We start from the raw sequence: 22180 nt of genomic DNA, 5'->3' as shown, positions 1-22180 counted from the left end.
TGCTGAGGGCTACCATTTTTCCCTATGCCTTTTTGGAAAACTCACAATGGGATGACTTTTATCCCAATGGCAGGGAGTTTCCAGTGACGGTCTGGAAGGTGCTGACCCCGTGTCAGCCTTGGTTTGGACCCCTGGCCGAATTTGTCAGGGTCCCCATCCCTTCAATGACCAGGACCAGTGCTGGAGCCCCGAAGCTCAGTTAAGTGTGACAGGCTCAAAGGTGCCAGTCCAGCAGGCTCCGGTGATGGGTGGGGGGAGTTGTTTGCGGAAGGGTGGCCTTTTCCGCCGGGGGCCCTCTGTGGGCCACAAGATGACCATGGAGGAGGCCCCCACCACCCCCCAGCCCACAGGGAGCCAGTCTTGTTTTACTGGGTGATCTCCCCAGATGGCAGAGGCACCCCTCTGGTAAAATACCAGCGGCGGTGGTAAGAGGTCCTTAAGTAGCCATAAATTTTCTACTTTTAAGGGCCTCAATTGGCTTCTGGACGGGAAGGCTGCCCTTGGCCTTTTCCACCGTAGTCTAACATCCAAGGCATTGGGAAGGCAAAGGGCACTAATCCCCGCACCTTCCCACGCAATTTCATGGGTCCTATCCCTAGGATTCCTAGCTCAATGGATTTGCTATTATGGAATCCCACTATCTTTGTTTCGTGGAAGGGGAGGAGGATCAATGGAGGGAGGCCAAGACTGATGAAGTTGCACCAGAGGTACATGACATGTATAAGCAGAGGCACTCCTACTTGCATTTGGCTGAGGAGAAATGTCTGTGAAGCTATCATAGATTTATGCCATGTGCTGTTTTCTTCGTGGTTATTCAGGTCACCATCATCCTTAATTTCTAGAACATATGATTCCATCAGCTTCTGCATGGACAACCACACCGAGTGGCAAGTAGTTGCAGATAAGTAGTGAATGGCACCCAAGTAACCACATATGATTCCTTTATCAATGGCCAGACATAGGTCAATAGGAAAGGAAAACATTTTTCCAAAGTGCAGCACACCATTATGCAAGTGAATGCTTACTTCCCTGGTAACTTCCACAAATCCTCTATATTGAAGAACTCCACTGTAACAGTACTTTTAAACTCAGAAAGCAAAGCCCTTGGGTGCTTCGTGAAGATACAAATTATCCTGTATGGCCTTAGCTGATGCAGGGACCACAACTGGGCAGCATTAACAATATCCATTTGTCCACCAGGATTATTACTGAGTTGAAGATACATTTCAGGTGTCTGGATCAACCTGGGAGAATCCTGAAGAACTGGGCAGTGTGCACAGCCACTGATCCGTATGAAAGCAAGTCTAATGGTACAGGAAGATTGGTGAAGGCTTGAGTGATATTCGGCAGAAACTGATCACTAAAGTCGTCCAAATCCAAAAAGACTACATTCTCCAACCCTGCACTCAAGGCCTCCATGGCAGAAGTCTGAGCATCAATGCAGGAAGTAAGGACTACACTTTGCTGTAGAGGTTCCTATATGCCATGTTACATTGCAAAGATCATAAATGGTTCTCCAATATGCTGCATAAACAGTTGGTGAACTTCTTCACCTGTGCTGCCATCCGCAACACACAGTCTAATATGGGACCCAAAGACTGCACCAACATTTGATGCTGTCCAAACATGTACACCCATCAGCTGTAGTACTCTAGGTTCTTTAATCGAAAGATGACACCTCATAACTGTCCAGCCAAAATCTTCCTCCTCATTTACCATCACCAGCTGCCTCTGATCACACATGCTCTCTATGTGTCAACCTGCTCAATCCTAACTTCTCCAATCTATTTTTCTCTTTTTCATTGACTAACTTCACCACCACCCCCCCCACCCCCCCGCGGGTGGATGGATTTGTGCTGTTAACTGGGAGGAAGGGATAGAGTGAATGAGGGTGAGTGCTGCAAACTGTTGGTATAATTAAATGCAGAGGGACTTGTATCATCTCGGTGTCATGGCACATCTAAAGAGGGAAAAGAGAAATCGAGGTTATTTCCAAGGAGGAGAGATCATGTCTTTTTTAATTGAAGAAATAACAAGGGTGTTTCATATGACTTGACAGTTAAATGGAAGAGAAACAGAATGTCCTGACAAATCTTCAACTGGCACAGCTCCTCGTACTTCTCCATCTCCAAAACTATCAAAGGCCTTTCTCCCCAGCTGGGTAAAGCTTCTTCCTCTGAGCGGAAAGATGATCTCAATTTTGGGAGTCCACCAGCTGTTGCCAATTTCTCTCAGCTGTTATGGGGTGTCTTCTACTTTGAAATGAATGCAAACGAATGGATACCTTGAGATGCAGCAAACCCCAGGTTTGCAGCCATACGTGGAGGGATGACAGGAGTATGTACAAGCAATTAGATAATTTGTGAGATTATTAATGTAAGGCTGTGACTGAAGGCATGACCAAGTATAGCATCAAGAAGCCCTAGCAAAACTAGAGTCAATAGGAATCAGGGGGAAAACTCTCTGCTGGTTGGAATCGTACCTAGCGCAAAGGAAGATTGTTGTGGTTGTTGGAGGTCAATCATCTCAGCTCCAGGACATCACTGCAGGAGTTCCTCAGGGTAGTGTCCTGGGCCCAACCATCTTCAGCTCCTTCATCAATGACCTTTCTTCAATCATAAGGTCAGAAATGGGGATGTTCGCTGATGATTGCACAATGTTCAGTACCATTTGCGACTCCTCAAACACTGATGCAGTCCATGTACAATTGCAGCAAGACCTGGACAATATCCAGGCTTGGGCTGATAAGTGGCAAGTAACATTCGCGCCACACAAGTGCCAGGCAATGACCATCTCCAAAAAGAGAGATCTAACCACCTCCCCTTGACATTCAACCGCATTACGATCGCTGAATCCCCCACTAGCAACATCTTGGGGGTTACTATTGACCAGAAACTGAACTGGAGTAGCCATATAAATACCGTGGCTACAAAAGCAGGTCAGAGGCTAGGAATCCTGTGACAAGTAACTCACCTCCTGACTCCCCAAAGCCTGTCCACCATCTACTCGGCACAAGTCAGGAGTGTGAAGGAATACTCTCCACTTGCCTGGATGGGTGCAGCTCCAACAACACTCAAGAAGCTCGACACCATCCAGGACAATGCAACCCACTTTATTGGCAAACAGTCCACAAACATTCACCCCCTTCACCACCGATGCACAGTGGCAGCAGTGTGTACCATCTACAAGATGCACTGCAACAACGCACCAAGACTACTCAGGCAGCACCTTCCAAACCTGCGACTCTACCACCTAGAAGGACAGGGGCAGCAGATGCGTGGTACCACCAACTGCAAATTCCCCTCCAAGCCACACACCATCCTGACTTGGAACTATATCGCTGTTCCTTCACTGTCACGGGGTCAAAACCCTCAAACTCCTTTCCGACAAGCACTGTGGGTGTACCTACACCACATGAACTGCAGTGGTTCAAGAAGGCAGCTCACCATCACCTTCTCATGGGCAACTGTGGATGGGAATAAATGCTGGCCTGGTCAGCGATGCCCACATGCCATCAAACGAATAAAAAAAACTTTCAACAACAGCAACAAAAACTTGCATTTATATAGCACCTTTAATATAGTAAAATGTCTATGGTGCTTCACAGGGGTGATTGTCAAACACAATTTGACACTGAACCACATGAGAACATAAGAAATAGGAGCAGGAGCAGATCACATGGCCTGTTGAGACTACCCCGTCATTCAATATGATCAAGACTGATCTTGGGCTTCAATTCCACCTTCCTGCCTGCTCCCCATATCCCTTGATTCCCTAAGAGACCAAAAATCTGTCTATCCCAGCTTTAAACACATTCAACAATGGAGCATCCACTAACCTCTGAGGTAGAACATTTCAAAGATTCACAACCGTTTGAGTGAAGAAATTTCTCCTCATCTCACTTCTAAATGATCGCCCTTTATCCAGAGACTGTGCCCGTGTTTTAAATTTCCCAGCCAGTAGAAACAACCCCTGTGTCTACCCTGTCAAGCTCCCTCAGAATCTTGTAAGTGTCAATTAGATCACCTCTCATTCTTCTAAACTCCAGAGAGCATAGGCCCAATTTACTCAGCATTTCATCATACGACAACCCCCTCATCCCAGGGATCAATCTAGTGAGCCTTCGCCGTACTGTCCCCAATGCAAGTATATCCTTCCTCAAATATGGAGACCAAAACTGCACACAGTATTCCAGGTGCGGTCTCATCAATGCCCTGTACAATTGCAGTAAGACTTCTTTATTCCTATACTTCAACCTCCATGCAATAAAAGCCAATATGCCATTTGCCTTCCTAATTGCTTGCTGCACCTGCATGCTAATTTTGTGCATTCCTTGTACGAATACACCCAAGGCTCTCTGAACATCAACATTTACAAGTTTCATGCCTTTTAAAAAATATTCTGCTCTTCTGTTGTTACGACCAAAGGAAATAACCTCACACTTCACATTATACTCCATCTGCCAACTTGTTGCCCACTCACTTAACCTGTCTATATCTCTTTGCAGCCTGCGACATCCCCACAGCTTGCATTTCCACCTACCTTTGTATCATCAGCAAACCTAGATATATTACTCTGTCTCTTCATCTAAGTCTTTAATAATAATAAATTGTAAATAGCTGAGGCCCCAGATCCTTGTAGCACTCTGCCAGTCACAGCCTGCCAACTTAAAAATGCCCCATTTATCCCTACTCTTTGCTTCCTGTCCATTAACCAATTTGTATCCATGCTAATATATTATATAAGTCTTTGCTCGAGTCGCTCCAAACAGGCTCCAGAAGCTGGCCGAGCGCGTCTACCCTGAGGCACAGTGTGGCTTGCGTGCAGAGAGATCGACCGTTGACATGCTGTTCTCCCTTCGTCAGATACAGGAGAAATGCTGCGAACAACAGATGCCCCTCTACATTGCTTTCATTGATCTCACCAAAGCCTTTGACCTCGTCAGCAGACGTGGTCTCTTCAGGCTACTAGAAAAGATTGGATGTCCACCAAAGCTAAGTATCATCACCTCATTCCATGACAATATGAAAGGCACAATTCAACATGGCGGCACCTCATCAGACCCCTTTCCTATCCTGAGTGGCGTGAAACAGGGTTGTGTTCTCGCACCCACACTTTTTGGGATTTTCTTCTCCCTGCTGCTCTCACATGCGTTCAAGTCTTCTAAGGAAGGAATTTTCCTCCACACAAGATCAGGGGGCAGGTAGTTCAACCTTGCCCGTCTAAGAGCGAAGTCCAAAGTACGGAAAGTCCTCATCAGGGAACTCCTCTTTGCTGATGATGCTGCTTTAACATCTCACACTGAAGAGTGCCTGCAGAGTCTCATAGACAGGTTTGCGGCTACCTGCAATGAATTTGGCCTAACCATCAGCCTCAAGAAAACGAACATTATGGGGCAGGACGTCAGAAATGCTCCATCCATCAATATTGGCGACCATGCTCTGGAAGTGGTTCAAGAGTTCACCTACCTAGGCTCAACTATCACCAGTAACCTGTCTCTAGATGCAGAAATCAACAAGGGCATGGGATAGGCTTCCACTGCTATGTCCAGACCGGCCAAGAGAGTGTGGGAAAATGGCGCACTGACACAGAACACAAAAGTCCATGTGTATCAAGCCTGTGCCCTCAGTACCTTGCTCTATGACAGCGAGGCCTGGACAACGTATGTCAGCCAAGAGCGACGTCTCAATTCATTCCATCTTCGCTGCCTCCGGAGAATACTTGGCATCAGGTGGCAGGACCGTATCTCCAACACAGAATTCCTCGACGTGGCCAACATCCCCAGCTTAAACGCACTACTGAGTCAGCGGCGCCTGAGATGGCTTGGCCATGTGAGCCGCATGCAAGATGGCAGGAGCCCCAAAGACACATTGTACAGCGAGCTCGCCACTGGTATCAGACCCACCGGCCGTCCATGTCTCAGCTTTAATGACGTCTGTGAACGCGACATGAAGTCCTGTGACTGATCACAAGTCGTGGGAGTCAGTTGCCAGCGTTCGCCAGAGCTGGTGGGCAGCCATAAAGGCGGGGCTAAAGTGTGGCGAGTCAAAGAGACTTAACAGTTGGCAGGAAAAAAGACAAAAGCGCAAGGGGAGAGCCAACTGTGCAACAGCCCCGACAAACAAATTTTTCTGCAGCACCTGTGGAAGAGCCTGTCACTCTAGAATTGGCCTTTATAGCCACTCCAGGCGCTGCTCCACACACCACTGACCACCTCCAGGCGCTTACCCATTGTCTCTCGAGATAAGGAGGCCAAAGAAAGAAGATATTACCTCTATTTCTTTAAGCCCAGCCCTTATCTCACCTATTACCCTTTTGTGTGGCACCTTATCAAATGCCTTTTGGAAATCAAGGTATACTATATCCACTGATTCTTCTTTATCTACCTTACTAAATATATCCTCAAAAACTCGAATAAATTTGTCAAACACAATTTTCCTTTCTTAAAACCATGTTGACTTATTCTAACTGCTCTATGCTTTATTAAGGCCATGGCTAAGATGCAATAAAACCCAGGAGTCTACATAAAGAGATGTTAGGCCAGGTGACCAAAAGCTTTGTCAAAGTGGTACGTTTAAGGCGCACCTTAAAGTAAAAGAGAGGGGTATAGAGGTTTTCGATGTGGCGGGTTGGGGAGGGGGGGGGGGTGGTACATTTCAGAGCTTAGGGGCCGGGCAGCTGAGGAAACAGCTACCAATGCTGGAACGAAGAAAATATCAGGAGCGCGCAAGAGGACAGAGATCTCGAGGGTTGTACGGCTGCAAGAGGTTACAAAGATAGGAAGAGGTGAAGCCATGGAGGGATTTGTAAACAAGGATGAGAATTTTAAGATCGAGGCATCATACTCCCACACGACTATCTATGTCTGCAGCTTAGTAACCTTATTTATCACACTCTGTGCATTCACGTACAGGCATTGAAAATCTACTTTAGACCTTATTGCAATTCCCTCTTGCTCTGACCCCACCTAATACCTTACTATGTCTTATTCTATTATTGTTTCTCACAATACTTTGTGCACCTTGTCTTTCCTCCCTAATTATATTACCTCTTGGTTCCAATCCCCCACCAAGTTAGTTTAAATCCTCCCCAATAGTATGAGCAAACCTCCCTGCAAGGACATTGGTCCCGGCTCTGTTCAGGTGTAACCGTCCACCCGTATGGATCTCATCTCCCCAAGAAGTGGTCCCAATGTCCCAGGAATCTAAAGCCCTCTTTCCTGCACCATCCTGCCAGCCATTCATTCATTTGCTCTATCCTCCTATTTCTATACTCACTAGTGCATGGCACCAGGAGTAATCTGGAGATTACTACCTCTACGGTCTTGCTTGCTGGTTTCTTTCCTAGCTCCCTAAATTCTGCCTGCAGGACCTCATCACTGTTTCTAACTATGTCGTTGGTACAGATATGGACCATGACTGCTGGCTTTCACCCTCAACCCTCAGTTGCTCAGTGACATTCTTGACCCAGGGAGGCAACATACCATCCTGGCTGCAGTAACGCCTGTCTGTTTCCCTAACTATATAATCCCCTACCACTATTGTTTATCCCATCTTCCAGCTGTTCCTCCCTGTGCAGCTGAGCCATCCTTGGTGCCATGGATTTGGCTCTGCACTCCCCAGAGGAACCACCACTCTCACCAGTACTCAGAACTGAATATCAGTTGGACAATGAGATGCACTCCAGGGACCCCTGCACTACCTGCCTGGTCCTCCTTGACTGCCTGTCGGTCACCCATTCTCTCTCTGCCTGCATACCCTTAAGTTGCAGGGTGACCACATCCAGATATGTGCTATCGACTAAACTCTCAACCTTGCGGAGGCACCACAGTGATGCCAGCTGCTGCTCAAGCTCCGAAACCCAGAGCTTGAGCTGCTCCAGCTGACGACACTTCCTGCACATGGTTGTCTTGGATATGAGAAGCATTCTGGAGTTCCCACATGGAATAGGATGTGCACGCCACAGGACTGAGATGCTCTGCCATGGCCCTATTTATTAGACTATTAACTGACTTAACTGAAATAAATTTAAGACTCAAATAAATACAGACTCCCCAGCTACTCACCCATCAGTTGCTTCACTTGTACTGATCTCCCTTAATTTAACAAGGAGTTAACTTAAATGTTTTACTTAGTTGTAGTTTTATTAATTACTTTAACTAGCTAAGTTATAAATTTAATCCAGTACTTTACTGCGCAAGTTTAAAGGGAAAAAGTCCTTTATACTCACCAACCAATCACCTACCTGCTGTCCTGGGACGAGACTCCTTGATTTTTTTAAAATGTTGATTTGTTCTCACAGTGTTCTCTCTCAATGTCACTGTTTTATCCCACCATGCTCTCTGGCCTCCCGCTGTTCCCGCAGTTCTCTCTCTCTCTCTGGCACTTCTTTATCCTTGCTGTGCTCTTGGAACACCCGCTGTTCACACAGTGCTCTCTCTGCGCTGCTCTTTTATCTCCACTGTGTTCTCTGACCTCTCGCTGTTCCTGCAGTGCTCTCTCTCTGGCACTCCTTTATCCTCGCTGTTCCCACTGTGCTCTCTCTCTTTCTGCTGCTCCTTTATCTCCACTGTGCTTTCAGACCTCCAAGTTCCCACAGTGCTCTCTCTCTGCCACTGCTTTATCCCCACAGTACTCTCGGACATCCCGCTGTTCTCAGTGCTCTCTCCACCTCACTCTCTGACGCTGCTTATCCTGGCTGGGCTCTCAGACCTCCTGCTGTTCCCTCGTCTTTCTCGTTCCCGCTGGAGGACTTCCACATTTGTATCAGCTTGGATTTCAGTCTCCTGCAGTAGACCTTTCAGATATTCCATGCAGCAGATCTGAGGAAGGATGCCTCATTAAGCAACATATTATTTCCTGCCCAAAAGAATGAGCTCCTAGTTAGATGTGTTTCAAACAACTGGAGCTTGCCTGAATTATGCAAATCCCACTGATCCTAGATAGTCTCACAAGATACATTTGAATTTGTATAGCCCAAGTAAGAAAAATGGTGGTTCAGCTGCCTTTAGAAACAATCCGATGAATTTATGACAGAAGTTCCTAAAATAGCTACAAGTAAAATGAACTTATTTAGTGAGGCCAATAGGATTTTAAAAAGCGTCCTAATAGGCAAGAGATTTCTGATGAGCAAAACTTTTGAGAGAGGTTTTTTGATAGACAAGACACCTTCTTTAATCACTATGCATGTGTTTTCATTACCTGTTGGCCTGTGCAACTTCTTGGCTCGTGGAAGGGTCCCATGCTTCTTTATATACTGCATTACATCTCAGGGCCTCTTCCAACTTCTCCTCCAGCTCTACCTTCTGTCCCTTTAACTTCTCAATCTCCGTCCGCATTAGCTCCAGCTCTGAGTATCTGTACGCAGCAGCTGATTTTTTGGTCCAATAAAAATCTTCACCTTTGTTTGTGCTAGCTTTGATATCCTGTTTCATTTTTTCATACTCAGATCTGAATTGGTCTCGTTCTTGCTCTATTTTTCCAATCTGTAAAAATAGAAATAATTTATTTCTTATATTTTCTTGAGCTAATTTACAGCCTTTTCAATATAACATAAGAACTCGAAAAGGCATATTATTGAAATATGAAGGTTGCATTTTCCCTTCAAATCAAATATCTTACTCATAATATAAGTAAGGCAAGCAAACAGATGAAAATCACAAATAATGGCTGTCTTTTTAAGATATTTTTGTAATTGTTCCATAAGGCTTCTCCCTTCCTTGGCATCCTACAAAATACCTATACTTTAACTTCAGTTTCTTTATTTAAAAAAGGCGACCAAGAGTCATAAGATTAGTGAGATTTTGTTTCTTTTACATTAACCTTATTAGCAGCTACTAACAACAGGTTAGTAAAATGCCACTATTTGTAGCAAAATTATAAACTCATACTTATTATATGTTTATGGTTTTGCAATAAACAGCAGAGAAAATCTTACCCCATTGAATTTTATGCATTGGTGCCCAATCTTCTGAGCAGTCATAGGTCTCCCTCCAATCCAATCCCTTGCTAAATCTAACTGTGGGTTAGATGTGCCCATAGGTCTGAGTGACCTTGCACTTGAAAAATCTAAGTAGTAAACTAAAATCTTTTTCTACATGTTTACTAGGATAATTGGCAACTCTTGTCCAACTTGTGTCTCAGATGTCCTTTGTATTATAAAAGCATTCATTGTGGTAAGAAAGCTGGGTGTTGCAATTTGACATGTAAATTACACAATATTTTGGTACATTGCTTAGCCTCTGTAGATGCAACAAACAATTACATGAGTTGAGACACAGGAGAATGTTTGAATAGCTATTGTAAGGAGGCCTTTGCCATTAGCTCCAGGGCTGTGAGCTGGCTCTTGCAAGGTTCTCTAGCACAGCAGGGAGATTACCAGTTACTTCTGTGGTTTCAGAATATGCTACTAAGGTAGGAAAACTAAGAAAGTTTTGAATATAACACCTGTATTTATGAAAAATTTCAAAATTGGTCACCTTTCAATTCACCAGAATCTCAACCGCTGAAATGTGACGAGACAGCCTTCTGAGAGTATGCCCTCACTAGATAGCTAACAAGGTGTGATCAGATGTACAGTCCTTGCCAATGGAAATGTTTATAGCATCAAGAAAACTGGAGAACTAGGATTTAAAAAGTCTACTACTCCATGTTGCTAGAACATATCCACTAGTTGGAAATGTGTTAATTTTCTATAACTATCCTGGATAATTAAACACAGGTATCTATGTTTTAAATACAAGGCATCTAGCTAGCTTGCTGAATATATTACAGAAAAACAGTAACCATTATTGCCCAATTGAATATTCTCTTTAGTCTTTCAGAGTTTTCTTTAGCTTTATGAGATTCTTAAAACAGAAGCTAAATCTGCCAAACCAGAAGGGTTCCTTCGAAATACAGATTCACCCCCACAGGACACAGGAATCCTAGTTGGATATATCAGCCTTTTGAATCCTTGTTAGTACAAGGTTCTGAGCTGATCTAAGAGTCAAAAATATAAAGTGCCCCTGAAAGACATGTACAGTTTATTCACTCTTGATGTAATTATTCGCTGCATGGACCTCTCCTGCAGCATCTGCAAATTCAGCATCTAGAACCCTGGACATGAAGGAAACATCGCCACTTTTTGCATTGTGGTCCTTCTGACATTAAACTTAAAAGTCAGATGGCTATGATGTGAAATACTTAGAACTGCAACAATTATGCATCCGAATCTGATGCCTCCCTTTCTTTGTCATTGAATTCTCAGATCTACACCGATATATGGTAAAGTAGCATTTAGATCAAGGTGGCTGATAACTATGTAATCATGAACCAGCAAAAAAAAAGTGTTCTTGCTTCACTTATGTAGTGATTTAGAAGTGAGGCACATAACTCATTTTTGATCTACTTGTTAAGTATAAGGAACAAAGTCTGGAATGGGATGTTCAGATTTTCTACATCCTTACTAGATGCTTCCTTAGTGTTAAAACAAATTCTGGCAGGGTAGAGATGAGGATTTTGACCAAACTTGTATATTCCTGGAAATACTCAGCAGGTCTGGTATCATCTGTGGAGAGAGAAGCAGAGTTAACATTTCCTTAACTCTGCTTCTCTCCTCACAGATGCTTCCAGACCAGCTGAGTATTTCCAGCACTTATTGTTTTTATTTCAGATTTCCAGCATCCGCAGTATTTTGCTTTTATTCTTGTATATTCCTTCCTGATCACCATCTGTTTTCTTGAATGGAGCATGAAGAGGAAGATTCTTGGGAGGACATAATGTGATTTCCAGAGTTACTTTTTTTAGCTACTCGAGTCTCATCAAACCACTGAATCTTTGTCCTCTTAGATCAAACTTGGAAAGTTTGACAGCACTTACTGAGAAACAAATTTGTGGTTTATACAAAGTGATTGTAGAAAAGACCTTACTGGAACCAAAAAAAATGGATGATAAAGAACAATTCAAAGACTCTCCTCTCTTTCACATGTAACTCGTACTGTCAATAATGGGGAAAAATAACAAAATTAACCATGTACAAAGTATTATACGTGGGGTAGGAAAGAGAAGCCATATGTTGCAAGAATATACAATGTTCAGAAAAACAATTACTGTTAATAAGGCCTATTGGATTACAGAAAACTCTACTATTTAACTTGTACAACATATTTGCAATTTTGATTTGTAAAGAAAGTATACTTTATCAATAAACTTATTACATTCATAGTAGCTTTCATCAAACCCACGACTCTACCACCTAGAAGGACAAGGGCAGCAGAGCATGGGAACACCACCACCTGCAAGTTCCTCTCCAAGCCACACACCATCTTGACTTGGAACTATATTGCCGTTCCTTCACTGTCGCTGGGTCAAAATCCTGGAACTCCCTTTCCTAACAGCACTATGGATGTACCTACCCCACATGGACTGCAGCGGTTGAAGAAGGAAGCTCACAGCCACCTTCTCAAGGGCAATTAGGAATGGGCAATAAATGCTGGCCTAGCCAGCGACGCCCACATCCCAGGAACGAATAGAAAAAAAAAAGAAAAACGTTCTTTCCTTCTAGTTTGTCAGTGGAGTACAATTCCAGCCTCTGCAATTTATAGCAAACATCCAGCCTTAATTTTACTGTTGGGCTTTTCCCTCTTCTAACAGCTTGGTGTACTTAGCATCTCAAGGGTAATAATACCTGAATGCCTCCAGTTACCAGCACATTAAAATACTGTACTTGCATCTGACATCAGAAAGTATCAGTGGCAGAAGAGATCACTACTGGAGTAGCTAGGTGACCATTCACACAATTTCCCTCCTTGCACCACCCATACTATTGTGACACAATAGGGCCGATTTTAACTGTGGCCTCATGACAGCGGCATTAGGCATTTGGTGGGTGCTCACTGCCTGCCATCACCCACTCTTCATCAATGGTATGCTGTACCTGTGTGTTGGAATTCCGTCGTCTGATGGTACAACATATGCAAAGAGGCTGGTCCCTCCAATTCCCGATGCAGAGAGATCCTGATTTCAACTGTGTAGCCATAGGGAGGCAATGGAGGCTAGAAATGTCCCAACAGAGGGAGTGAAAGCCACTCTCATGCATTTCCTTTGGACTGTGCAAAACTATGAGGGCTGGGAACAGGTTTCCAGCTTCTCCTCTTGGCTGGTGGCTCACAGCATGAGTGGAGGTGGGGGTTTCAAAGGAGAATAGGAAAATATGAAAATAAGAAAATAGTTCCTCATTCTGATGTTCCATTTCAGTTATTCTCGTCTCAAACTGAGCAAATACTTACCTGTTCTTTCAACTGATTTCTTTCTGATGAACAGTTTTCCATCCTCTTTACTGCATCTTCTAACTGCTGGGCCAAGGCATCACGTTCTTGCACTATTTTCTTGTAATATGCACTCATCTCCTTGAGGCTCCAGCCTTCAGGCCCAACAGCCTCCAGGTTTTCCATTATTCTAGGTCTTGGTGCAGGTTTAACTTGTTGCTGTCTTTCCTTTCCTTGGTACTCCATCAGCTGTTTCGTTATTTGCTCTATTGTGATGGCCTGGTCTTCATTTTCCTTTCTATAGCAATCTCTTTCTGTGGTTGTTTCATCTAATAAGTTCCTTGCATGATCCAGTTGCTTCTCCAGAAAGTGTACAGTGGCTGCAGTATACTTCTTTGTTGTATTTAGATCAATCTCATGAACTGTGTTTGTTAAAACATCTCCTTGAGATCCCACATTAGAATGGGAGTTTGTGGACTCACTGGTGCCACTGGGACTTATTTCAATTTTCTTTATAACAGTAAGTTTATTGGTCTGTGTTCCTTCTGAAATAAGTACTTTTTCTGCAGAAACATGATTAACTGGTCCAACATTGTTAGAACCATTCTCCTTAACTATGTTATTGTCATAAGTATCCTCAGTGAGGCTAGGGATGTCCATTGGTTCGTTTTTTTCCTGCTTGGTGCTTTGCTTAGTAATGCTGTCTTTAAGTCCTTGTATACCCCCATCATCTATGATGATGAGGTCATCATCGCTGCTGTTGACTTGTCTTTCTCTGGTAGAATTCACCATTTCATATTCTATTGATTGGGCTGTATCAGGAGTATCTGGAATGTCTAATCTTCCTGCTATTTCTTTAAAGCGCTTTTTATTCCAGCTCTTATTTTTTGGACTCTGTTTTCGTTTGTTACTATGGGGAGGAAAATAAAAATCACATAAGTTATTCCATAACAATTCATATACCAGTCATTGCTTAAAGTTTGTTAGAATTTATCTGAGACTTTTTTGTATTCATTCATGGGATGTGGGTGTCACTGGCAAGGTAGTTTTCACCGGGACACCATACTGACATACTTCTTTCAAGTTTTCTATTAAAGCTGCTGATTCATGCTGGTGTACTGTTCCATGTGGCACAGCTGCACTCTGATATCTTAAACAAGCAATCATTTGTTCGTAGATGAACCCAAACATACAGGGGTGAATTCCACGGGGATTATTCTGCTTATCCACAGCAGCTTTGGTAAAAGAACTGTTGAAACACTGGAAAAATGGAGCAACAATTGGTTGCACCATTTTTCTGGGGTTTCTGCAACAAAAACAGGGAATTCATCCAGAGTGGCTCAGCTTGCTTTTACCAACCATGTCATCAGGGAGCCTCAAATATTTTTCAAAACAACTTGTATGGTGTAATTAATACTCTTTTGTTTTTAACGAAACATTCTGAAATGGTTCCTGTAACTTATACCAAAAAACATATAATGCCAGAAAAAGATGCAACACCAAATCATCAACCTGCTCAGTCCAAGGCTGGAAGATACAATGCGTTCTTCGTTCACATTGTCTGAATAGCCAGATGCTGTGCTGAGACTGGTGGAGCATGATCTTGTTCTGCAGCCTCCTTCTTCTTCTTCCTGTTCCTCTCTCTCTTCCTCACTTTCTCCTGTTTCCAAGTGACCTTTTCTCTGCCTTATAGATGCCAACTGGGACTGCTGCTGCCCAGGTAACCATAAAAAATACAGAAAGCAAACAAAAATTTCAGAATCTGTGGAAAAAAATACAATTTCATAGCTGAACAAGTGTGCTGTGGGCAGCTACACTAGCTCCAGATATTGTTTTCTCTTCTAGAGACCTGCAACTAAATACTGGTCACACTACAGCAGCCAAATCACTAGACTTAACTATGTGGCTTTTAAGGATAAAGAATTTAGATTACAATATGCAGTGACATTAAAAAGTAAAGCACAGTATTTCTAGCAAATTGTAAACTCATTCAAAAAGGGTACATTTACAATTTTACTAGAAATATATGAATCAAAAGAAATTTTCATTAACATATTTCATTTGCATCTACACATTATAATCAGAGTAATTCTTCTCTATGGGTCACTTAAGAGATGTTAGTGAACTAAAAGCATGTTCAAAGGCCCTAAACAGGTTTTATTTTACTGGGGTCTAATTAATCCATCAGTAAAAGCTGCCCTCAGAAATTCAAAGGTTGTAATGTACCTCTTCAAAAACTAGCATTTGATTGATTGCTGTAAATAGTTCACCTGACATTCCAAAAACCACAGCACAGACCTCGCCCAGTTTCTTTGCTCCAGCTAAGACAAGTATGGATTCCAAATCTTAAAAGAATAGAAACACGCACGATATTTACACTGTCATAATATACTTTTACGCTGAGTGTAAGAATAAAATGTCCTGGTGCTGACTCTTGCAAAGATACCAGTTGCATTCTGGTACCCCATTCAAGTGGCTATTCTTCATGTGTAACAACGTATTAGACGACAAACTGAACATGGCAAGATCACAGTTGAGCCTGCTTTTGTTCACATGTTTATTCGTGCATTTTCCAGCATAAGTGATCAGGAATGGATTACCATTTCCTTTACATTTGTAGCCCAGGAACGCTGCGACTCAACATACCACCCCTAGAAGGAGCAAATGAACCTGGGATCTTCCAGTTCTGTATGGATGCTCCACCTCACATGGTACATTTACCCATCTGAGCCAGACACAGCAGGAAGATCTGTGAGGGGATGGAAGCACCTATAACTCTTTGAAAACTGAAGGATTCTTTTAAAGGTTTAGGGTGGCAGGGTTTTTTTTTAGATTAGAGATACAGCACTGAAACAGGCCCTTCGGCCCACCAAGTCTGTGCCGACCATCAACCACCCATTTATACTAATCCTACACTAATCCCATATTCCTACCAAACATCCCCACCTGTCCCTATATTTCCCTACCACCTACCTATACTAGTGACAATTTATAATGGCCAATTTACCTACCAACCTGCAAGTCTTTTGGCTTGTGGGAGGAAACCGGAGCACCCGGAGAAAACCCACGCAGACACAGGGAGAACTTGCAAACTCCACACAGGGTATGGGGGGTAGTTACAAAAAAGGATTTTAGTTCTGTTTAAATTTAATTTTCTAGTACATGCTGGTGTACTATACATAAGGAAACAAAATAAGCAAAGTTTAAATCCAGACAATGGGCTGGATTTTGTGCTGGAGGCAGGGCTCCCGGCACCAGGCCGAAAAGGTGGGGGCAGCCCACCTCTGCCTTTCCGTGCCCCCTCCACCCACCCTGAGCGAACCTCCGGTCTTTTTAAATCAACATTTCAGTAGGCGGCATCCCCATCCCTTTAAAGTCTTGAAAAGGATGGGGATCCTGTCTCAAACAGCTGTCGGCCAATCAGAGGGCCGGAAGCTCAGCAGTATCGGCAGTGCCACTGGGACTAGTGGCCAGTACCGGTACTGCAGAGGCCTTGGAACCAGGTCCAGTGCTAGAAATCTGGAACAGAGGTCGGTGAGGCAGGGTGCTGGGGCCAGTCCGGAAGGCCCTGGCGAGGGGTGGGCGTGGTCCTGCATTCCAGGGGGAGGGGTTCCCGGGGTGTAAAGTTGTTCCCAGTGGGGACTCTCTGTTGGCCACAAATTGCCCATGAAGGAGGGCCAGCTCTCCCCCCCACCGCCCCCCCCCCAAGCCCGCAGGGAGGGCACCTCATTTTGCAAGGTGTCCAGGCATCCTCCCTGTGTAGTGGAGCTCCCCCCACCCCCACCACTAGTAAGATCTCAGCGGCAGTGCGAAGAGGTCCTTAATAGGCCACTTAAGGGCCTCAATTGACCTCTGGGTGGGAAGGCCATTGTTGGCCTATATTGCCCCCGGGAAGATTGCTAGGCGCCGGGCCCTCTTCACACCCCGCACCAACCACCCTCCACCCCCACCTCCGAGAGCCTCATAAAATCCCGGACAATGATGCTAATGTATAATTTGAAGAAACAAGCAAAAACATGCAAATCTGTGTTATTTTCTGCACCAGGTGCAGAAATTCTACCAGTCCTTGGAGGTTCATTAAAAATGATGGAGTTTAATTTCCTTTGGTAGGGCACAGCTTAATGTACTTGCAAAACTCCTTTGGGTGCTATTTTAGCATACTTGTTGACCTATAAACAGGGTAATGACAGAGGTAAAAAGTGCAAAGAAATTCAACATGATTATGCTAGGGAAATTTAACACCTCCATGTGTATTCTAAGTCTGAAACTCAGTTGGTACTACCTGCATAAATTATTGCCAATGTGGAACAATTTTTTTATATAACATTTCACTCAGTCTTGCACCAACATAGCATCCATAGGACATTTGTTGTAATTCAATTAACAATTTTGTAACATAATTACATCGCACAATCTAAAATAATATATCTATTTCCTTCTTCAGTCTGTCAATCTACAGCACGCTTGAAAACAAAAATGTGAAGAAATGCAGAATTTGTGAATGACACCTACCTGTGATGAACAACAGCCTTTAACTGAGGCACTGAGATGTTATTAGAGAAGAGAACAAGCATTCAATCAATCACAGAATTTTCTTCAAATACTAACACTACACAGGTTAACCAAAGGCAATGACTGTGAGATTCCAACTCAATGCTAAGTTCAGGGAGCAATGTGCCTCCACTTTACCTCAACCTAACAGTAATTTTAATGCACTAAAAATCTCCTAATTTGGCTGCCAGGAACAAAGACACGTGGTGATAACAAAAACCCCAGAAGTAATTTTGACCTAACCCGCCCTGTAGAAAACTTATGGGATTGAGTCAAATGCTGGTTTTACATCCTGTCCCACTTTACTCTCCATTGACGACAATGGAGTGTAAAATTGGGCTGCATGCAAACCTTACATTTGACCTGATTCCATCAGTTTTCCCCAGAGTGGGTTAGGTAAAATTAACCCCATTGTGCTTCATTTCTACAGACCAACAATTAAATCTGAAAATTTAACTATCAAAGTGTTTCGCGAATGAAAATTGTTATAACTGGAAGTTTGTGGGGGTTGGGGGCGAGGGCACAAGAAGCACAGGAGGAGATAGGTGATGGTTTCACAGCTAATACAGTTCCAATTCTAACATCCTCCAACACTCCAGCCAGCTTGGAATATAGCTAATTATAATCCCGCTGCCATACAGAAAAACAATAGATTTGCTCACCAGAAAAGAGAAAAGAGTGTCTCTTCGCAGGTATCCAAACCACTTTATTCCAATTTTGTTCCAGGCGTTTTTGCATAATTTCAGGCTGACCCAAGTTGGGAACATATGTCTTTACTGACGATGTACAATAATGCACTGTGGGGCATTTACAGTTACAAGGCACTGAATCTTTGTTACGGTATGGAGACCGTATTAGCAAGCAATTTAAGTGTGAGGTGCACACAAGACCATTCGACCCATCGAGTCCATGCCAGCTCTTCACGGAGCTATGCAATCAGTCCCAATCCCCGGCTTGATCCCCATAGCCCGACAAGTCTATTTCTCTCAGGTGGCTATTCAACTTCCTCTTAAAATCATGAATTATCTCCACTTCGACCGCCCTTGTGGGCAGCAAGTTCCAGGTCATTACCACTTGATGCATAAAAAGTGTTTTCTCATGTTCCCCCTGCATCTTTTGCCCAAAACATTCAATCTGTGTACCCTAGTCCTTGTACCATTTGTTAATGGGAACAGTTTTTCTTGTCTAACTTATTTAAGCCTGTCCTAATCTTGTACACTTCTATAAAATCTCCCCTGAATATCCTCTGTTCTAAGGAGAACAAACAAAGCTTTTTCAACCTAACCTTGTAACCAAAATCCTCCATCCCAGGAGCCATTCTAGTAAATCTCCTCTGTACCCTCTCAAGGGCCCTCACATCCTTCCTAAAGTGTGGTGACCAGAACTGGACACAATACTCCAGTTGGGGCATAACCAGGGCTTTATAAAGGTTCAGCATAATTTCCTTGCTTTTGTACTCAATGCCTCTATCTATAAAGTCCAAGATCCCATATGCTGTACTAACCACTCTCTCAATATCTTCCACCACCTTCAAAGATCGATGCACATGCATCCCCGAGGTCCTTCTGTTCCTGCACACTTTTTAGAACTGTGACATTTAGTTTATATTGTCTCTTCCTATTCCTTCTGCCAAAATGCATCACCTCACACTTGTCATTGTTAAATTCCATCTGCCATTCTGCTAGCCTATCTATGTCATGTTGCAGGCAGTTCATATCATCCTCACTGTTTGCCTCACTTCCAAGTTTGGTGTCATCAGCAAATTTTGAGTTTCTACTCTGTATTCCAATATCCAAGTCAGTTATATATAGCAAAAAAAGCAATGGTCCAGGACTGACCCTTGGGAAACACCACTGTCTACCATCCTCCAGTCTGAATAGCAACATTTATATTGATTCACTGTTTTCTGTCCTTAAGCCAATTGTTTATCCAAGTGGACACTGACCCTCCTATTCCATGAGCCTCAATTTTGTTAACCAGCCTTTATGTGGTACCTCATCAAATGCTATCTTAAAATCCATATAAACAACATCCACCACATTTCCATCATCAACCTTCTCTGTTACTTCATCAAAGAATTCAATTAGATTAGTCAAGCATGATCTGCCTTCGACAAATCTGTGCTGGCTATCCTTAATTAACTCGAACCTCTCTAAGTATCCATTGATGTTTTCGCTGATTGTTTCCAAAACTTTACCCACCACTGATATTAAACTAACTGGCCTGTAGTTGCTCGGACTGTCCTTACAGCCTCTCCAATCCTCTGGCACCTCCTCATATCTAGGGAAGATTGCAAGATTACGGCAAGCCCTTCCGCTATCTCCATCCTCACTTCCTTTAGCAACCTGGGATGCAAGCCATCCGGACCTGATGACTTATCAATCCTAAGCATAGCCAGCCTTTTAGTACCTCCCCCTCTCAATTTTTATCCTATTCATTGCCTCTACTCTGTCAACAATACCGATATTTTGGCAGCTTCCATTTCCTTAATGAAAACTGATAAAAAGTACTCATTAAGTATATTTGCCTTGCCCTGCACCTCTAAGCATTTATTACCCCCTCTGTCCCTAATAGACCCCACTCCTCCTCTTACTACCCTTACTACTTAGATGCTGGTGGAAGGTTTTTGGGTTCCCTTTTATGTTGACTGCCATTCTATTTTCATATTCTCTCTTTGACAGTCTTATTTTCCTCTTCACCTCTCCTCACAAGTTATTGTATATGGCCTGGTTCTCACTTGATGAGTTCACCTGACATACATTACTCACCTTTTTTTTGTTTCATCATCATCATCTCTTTCTCCCTCATCAACCAAGGAGCCCTGTTCTTGGTTTCCCTACCATTTGCCCTTGTTGGAATGTTCCTAGTCTGTAACTGAAACATCTCTTCCTTAAAGAAAACCCACTGTTCCAATACAGCTCTTACTGTCAGTCTTTGGTTCCATTCTACCTTGACTAGATTCCTTCTCATCGTGTTGAAATTAGCCTTCTTCCAATCTAGACATTCAACCTTATTTTCTTCTTTGCTTTTCTGCATTACCAGTTTAAATCTTATGATACGATGATCACTCTTACCCAACTGCTTCCCCCCATAGACACTTGGTTCACTTGGCCCACTTCATTTCCCAGCACAAGATCTAACAATATCTCCTTTCTAGTTGGGCTGAGAATATACTGATCAAGGAAGCTCTCCTGAACACATTTGAGGAATTCCTCCCCCTCCTTACCCTTTACTCAAAAATTATCCCAATTGATATTTGGGTAATTAAAGTCCCCCAATATCACCATTCTATAGTTCTTGCACATCTCTGAGATTTTCCAGCAGATTTTGCTCCTCTATCTCTCTCTCACTATTTGGAGGCCTATAGGATACCCCTACTAGCGTGATATACCCTTTTTATTCTTCAACTCTAGGAATGGATTCTGTCCTTGCCCCTTTAAGAGCATCCTTCCTTTCCAGCATTGCAATATCTTCCCTCATCAGGACTGCTACCCCACCTCCCTTTTTCCCTTCTCTATCTTTTCTGAACACTTTATATCCTTGTATATTAAGCACCTAGTCCTTGTCATTTTTAAGCGACGTTTCCGTTATTGCCACTATATCATATTCCCATACTGCTATTTGTGCTTGTAGCTCACCAACTTTATTCACCACAATTTGTGCATTTACACACGTGCATTGTAATCCTGTCTGCATTCCTCGTATACGGAACCACTCCTCTAGTACTAACACTCTCACTCTGACCCCACCTAGTACTTTGCTCTTTCCTACGCTAGTGCTGCCTGTCTCTTCCAATTTTTTGTGCACCCTGGGGTTCCTCTCTTGTATTATCTCCTGGTTCCCACACCCCTGACAAGTTAGTTTAAACCTGCCCCAATAGCACTAGTAAATTGCCCCGCAAGCAAATTTGTCCCAGCCAAGCTCAATTCTGTCCTCATTGAACAGCTATATACATAATTATATGCACTTTTCAACACGAAGTCACTGACTGGTGAGATGCAGGGACCACGGCTAATTTTTCTCCTCCCAGGCCTATGGGCACTGAGGGCATTCCTTGCACCCCAATTGCTTCCTTGGCAAAGATCAGTTAACTCCATATAGAACAGAGATTGAAACTGGGATATTCTGTATGGTCAAGTACCACAGTGAGTAATGCCTTTAAGTCAATGAGGACACTACATGTTGTTCTCTAATCTGCATTAACTGACAGTGCAGTCATACCTTATTCTATGTTGATTTTGATTCATTCTAAATTACCATCCAAAGCACAATCAATGTGCATTGAAAAGAAACAGTCTCACATGCTTGATATGGGAACTAAAACAAAAATAAAACCAGAATCAAGTTGTAATCCACCTGAACATTGCCTTGGTAAAAGATTGT

At 43.2% G+C, this 22180-nt stretch overlaps 1 protein-coding gene across 1 annotated transcript in view; it reads right to left on the bottom strand.

Annotated features, from left to right (window-relative positions):
* LOC137377417 (MORC family CW-type zinc finger protein 3-like) overlaps positions 1-22180 on the bottom strand; it is a 120989-nt gene that overhangs the window by 14616 nt on the left and 84193 nt on the right. Inside the window, exons 10-12 of the mRNA XM_068046997.1 lie at positions 14759-14958; positions 13268-14156; positions 9201-9484 (exon numbers count right to left, since the gene is read on the bottom strand). Of these exons, the coding sequence (XP_067903098.1) occupies positions 9201-9484; positions 13268-14156; positions 14759-14958 (1373 nt within the window). The remainder of the gene's footprint in view (positions 1-9200; positions 9485-13267; positions 14157-14758; positions 14959-22180) is intronic.

The sequence above is a fragment of the Heterodontus francisci genome, chromosome 15 (genome assembly GCF_036365525.1).
Source record: "Heterodontus francisci isolate sHetFra1 chromosome 15, sHetFra1.hap1, whole genome shotgun sequence".
In the NCBI taxonomy this organism is placed as follows: domain Eukaryota; kingdom Metazoa; phylum Chordata; class Chondrichthyes; order Heterodontiformes; family Heterodontidae; genus Heterodontus; species Heterodontus francisci.
Note: the sequence above shows the minus strand (reverse complement) of the source record. Positions and strands in the feature narration are given on the sequence as shown.